Source organism: Carlito syrichta, unplaced genomic scaffold (assembly GCF_000164805.1).
Source record: "Carlito syrichta isolate Samal-C Ts95f unplaced genomic scaffold, Tarsius_syrichta-2.0.1 Scaffold146042, whole genome shotgun sequence".
Lineage (NCBI taxonomy): Eukaryota > Metazoa > Chordata > Mammalia > Primates > Tarsiidae > Carlito > Carlito syrichta.
The window spans coordinates 547,670-551,245 of NW_007090138.1; the positions used below are offsets into that span (position 1 = coordinate 547,670).

The 3,576-nt window shown below is 57.9% G+C and overlaps 1 protein-coding gene across 1 annotated transcript in view; it reads right to left on the reverse strand.

Moving 5' to 3' along the window:
• LOC103251815 (connector enhancer of kinase suppressor of ras 3) overlaps window positions 1-1,739 on the reverse strand; it is a 352,217-nt gene extending 350,478 nt beyond the window's left edge. Inside the window, exon 1 of the mRNA XM_021708754.1 lies at window positions 1,506-1,739. Coding sequence (XP_021564429.1) covers window positions 1,506-1,557 — 52 coding nt within the window. The 5' untranslated portion in view covers window positions 1,558-1,739. The remainder of the gene's footprint in view (window positions 1-1,505) is intronic.
• Between the last annotated feature and the right edge of the window lie 1,837 nt (window positions 1,740-3,576).

A 3,576-nucleotide genomic window follows, 5' to 3' on the forward strand; every position in this document is an offset into this window, starting at 1 on the left:
GCCCAGCAGGTCGAGGCTGCGGTGGCCAGGAGCGACCACTGCACTCCAGTATGGGGGACAGAGTGAGACTTCAACTCAAAATAAATAAATAAATCAGGGGAGGGACATGGATAGCTTTTAAGCTAACGTTTTCTACTCAGTACTGGTACTGCTATTTACTCTTTACCCAGGGAAGCCTAGTCTCCAATGCATAAGTATGTGTTGTTTACATCTTCATTGTATGGAAAGGTCCAGGAAATTCTGGTCACTTGACAGATCCCTTCTCCCAGAGGAGCAGGAAATGGTCAGACATACCCATGGACACATCCCACACACCCAGGACACCCACTCCATGCGGTCTCTGTGCATGTCACAAGCATGAGAAATGAGATGCAGACATGATCAGCATCCATTACACTGCAGCCATGGGTGGGACAGTTTGGAAGATGACCTGATCTTACCGGTATTACCTACCTCATGGGCTTACTGGGATGGCCAAGGGCAATAACATAGAGAGAGCTCTTAGCAAACTGTAAAGCGCTATACAATTCTAGATATTGAGAAAGAACACCATCCTCACCTGAAAGAGCAGATAGGGGGAAAAAAACAGTAGTTTGAAAGAGAGGTGGGGAGAGGAGTCTAGAGGAGGGGGAACCCACGAAAGTTCACTGGTTGTTCTTGGTGGACTTTCTTCTCGCGGAAGAGCACAAAGAGGGTTGAATAGCCTCTGTTACCTTTCCGTGAAATCTTGGGGGACACTAAAAAGTAAGCGAGGCAGCCAGGAGGACAAAATTCTACCCCCGCTCCAATTCCCCCCACCCACTGTTTTCCTCATCCCAAATATGGTACAAATCAAGACAGTGGTTCAAAACAGAGTACTCCTTCCCAGCGCTTCAATGTGGCCTGAAAAAGCAGCGCCACGCGGGGGGGGGGGGGGGGGGTTCTGGCGCCTCCCCGGGAGCCAGCGCTGGAGGTTTCTCACCAGCGCAAATGCCACGGCGTCGGCTCTGGCGCTGCCCTCTCGCCTTCTCCAACAAAAACAGGCTCGGCTCCCCGCCGGAGTCTCCCTCTACCTGTTCAACCGCCCCGTCACGCCTGAGGACGGCTCTGGGCAGGCGGCACTCACGAGGTCCCGAAGGAGCCACCCACACAAAGGCGCCTTGTGCCTCTGGGCTCGGGCAGCCAGGTCCCCGGGCACCGCACCGGGCAGGGCGGGGCGAGCGCCCCCTCCTCGAGTCCGAAGCTGGCATCCTCAGTCCTCAACCTCCCCCAGAAGGGCCACCCCTCCTCCCTGGTTTCAAGACGGGGCTCCTCTCGGCTTGCCACAATCGGCAACCCTGAAAAGAACAGCTCGGAGCAGGAAAGAGGGTGCGGGGCGCACAGGCCACTCGGCAGAAGTTTGCATTGTCACCGCGCTGCGCTCCCACCGCTGCTGCCGCCAGGAGGGGCCGAGCACCCCCTTCCCCGGACCCCCGCCCGCCGGGACCCCGGGGCTGGAGGACTCGGGGTCCCTAGGGTCCGCTCACCTCGAGTCCAGTCCACCACTTGTTTGGGGCTCCACTTCGTTACGGGCTCCATGGTAAACAACTTCGCCCCCCGCTGGGCTAGGAGGTCGGAGGTGAAGCGCCGCTGCGCCCGGATGCCCCGTCCCGAGAGAGCGCGGCTGGTCCCCCGCGCGCCGGAGCGACCCGGTCAAGGCTGCATGGCCGCGGCCGGCGTGCCACCCCAGCGCGGCTCCGCCAGGGGAGCGCGGCCCTCTCGCCGGCACACAGGACAGCCGTGCGGCTCCCCCTCCAGCTGCCACCGTCCAGCTGCGGGTCCTCCTGCCTCCCCGGGCACAGCGGCTACTCCTGGGCACGGCAGCTGCAGGCGCGCCGGGCTGAGACCCCAGACACCCCGGCCCCGGTTCGGCGCTGGGGCCTCCCGGCCCGGGAGCGCTTCCTCCGTGCCACCGACGCGCGACGGGCTCCTCCTCCCACCGGCGCGCTCTCCCGGGTCCCCGCGCCGCGTGCGCCGGCGTCCCCGAGCCTTCCCGCCGCAGGTCCCACCTCCCGCGCCGCCCTCCGAAGCCTCCCTGGCAGGGACCCGCGCAGAGCGTGCGCGCTCGGGTGGCAAAGTTCCAGCCCCGGTGGCCGCGAGCCGAATAAGAGAGGGGGCGGGGCCCAGTCCCCGAGAAACTCGTGGGAGGGGGCGGGGCCGCCGGACGCGGCCGACTCGGGTTACTTTCCCCGCCCGAGTCCCTCCCGCTCACGCCCCAGGGCGTCCCGGGCCCCCGCTTTCCTTTTCAAGAGGCGGATGGCAGGGGCGCGTGCATCCCGGACAGCCGGTTGGCTCGTGGGAGGCCCTGGCCTTATTGATAGCGGAACAGTCTGTCTGGCTGCGAGCAACAACGCGCACACACACACACACACACGCGCGCACACACACACACAATAAAAAAGTAGGAGCTGCATGTTCAATGCTTTGTGTCATACGACTGCTCTACCATTAAGCCGTCATTTTCCGTCTCTTAAAGTAGAACCGTTTGAGTTCATTGATATTTGGGATGAAACTCACAATATAATTCACTCTCTTCTAATGCGACTGCAAGATTTCGATTTTGCAACTGAAATCAATCCGAGACTGGTGGCTTTTGGCGTTCTGTTTTGCTATATCATAATTTCATATTTGCAAAGTGAGCTAATGCTCCTTTGGATTAGTCATTAGCCGTGAGGGAAAAGTTTGTTAGCCAGCCAAAAAAAAAAAAAAAAGCGTATGCACGATTTCAGCGCTTGACTGGGGAGGAGGGCGCGTCCACATTCGTGGGTCTGAAGCTGAGGTCAGAGTTAACGCTGAACTCGGGGGGAATCTAACTTCGAATGTCGCCCTCTCATTCGGGCTCTCCCTGCAGCAGCCTCTACCTCTCCATCATACTTAGAGAAACTTCTGGCATTGAATGATTCTTGCTCTGAATTGTTTATTGACATCTTACTCTTGGAGACTGTTAACCCCCCTCCCCCCCAGGACAGAACCTACTTGATATCACTAGAACTTTCTGTCCTCTCCCTCCTATCTCCTAGCGTGTAGCATCCAGCACTGGGTCAAGGACAGAGTTGGTGTGTAAGCATTCATGAAGTGTCTGTGAATGTGTCCTGTGTGCTGGCCACTGCATTCATTCAAAGTTTGTTGAATTCATGCGATGGGTACTACTTATACAGATCTGTTTGGATGTTCATGTGGGGGAAATGGCTAGCAGCCTTCCTAAGCATTGGCCGTACAGTGGGATGAGCTGGAGCAACCAAGCAGAAGAGACATTAAAGACAGAAAACAGTCGGGCACAGTGGCTCACACCTGTAATCCCAGCACTTTGGGAGGCGGAGACGAGAGGAGTGCCTGAGCCCAGGGATGGGAGACCAGCCTGGGCAACTTGGCGAGACCTCGTTTCTACAAAAAATAAAATAAAATTAGTCGGGCATGATGGCGCACACCTGTAGTGCCAGCTGCTTGGAAGGCTGAGGCAGGATTGCCTGAGCTCACGGCCACTGCACTCCAGGCTGGGCAACAGAGTGAGACTCAAACTCAAAAGAAAAAAAAAGAAGAAAGAAGAGCATCAGCCCC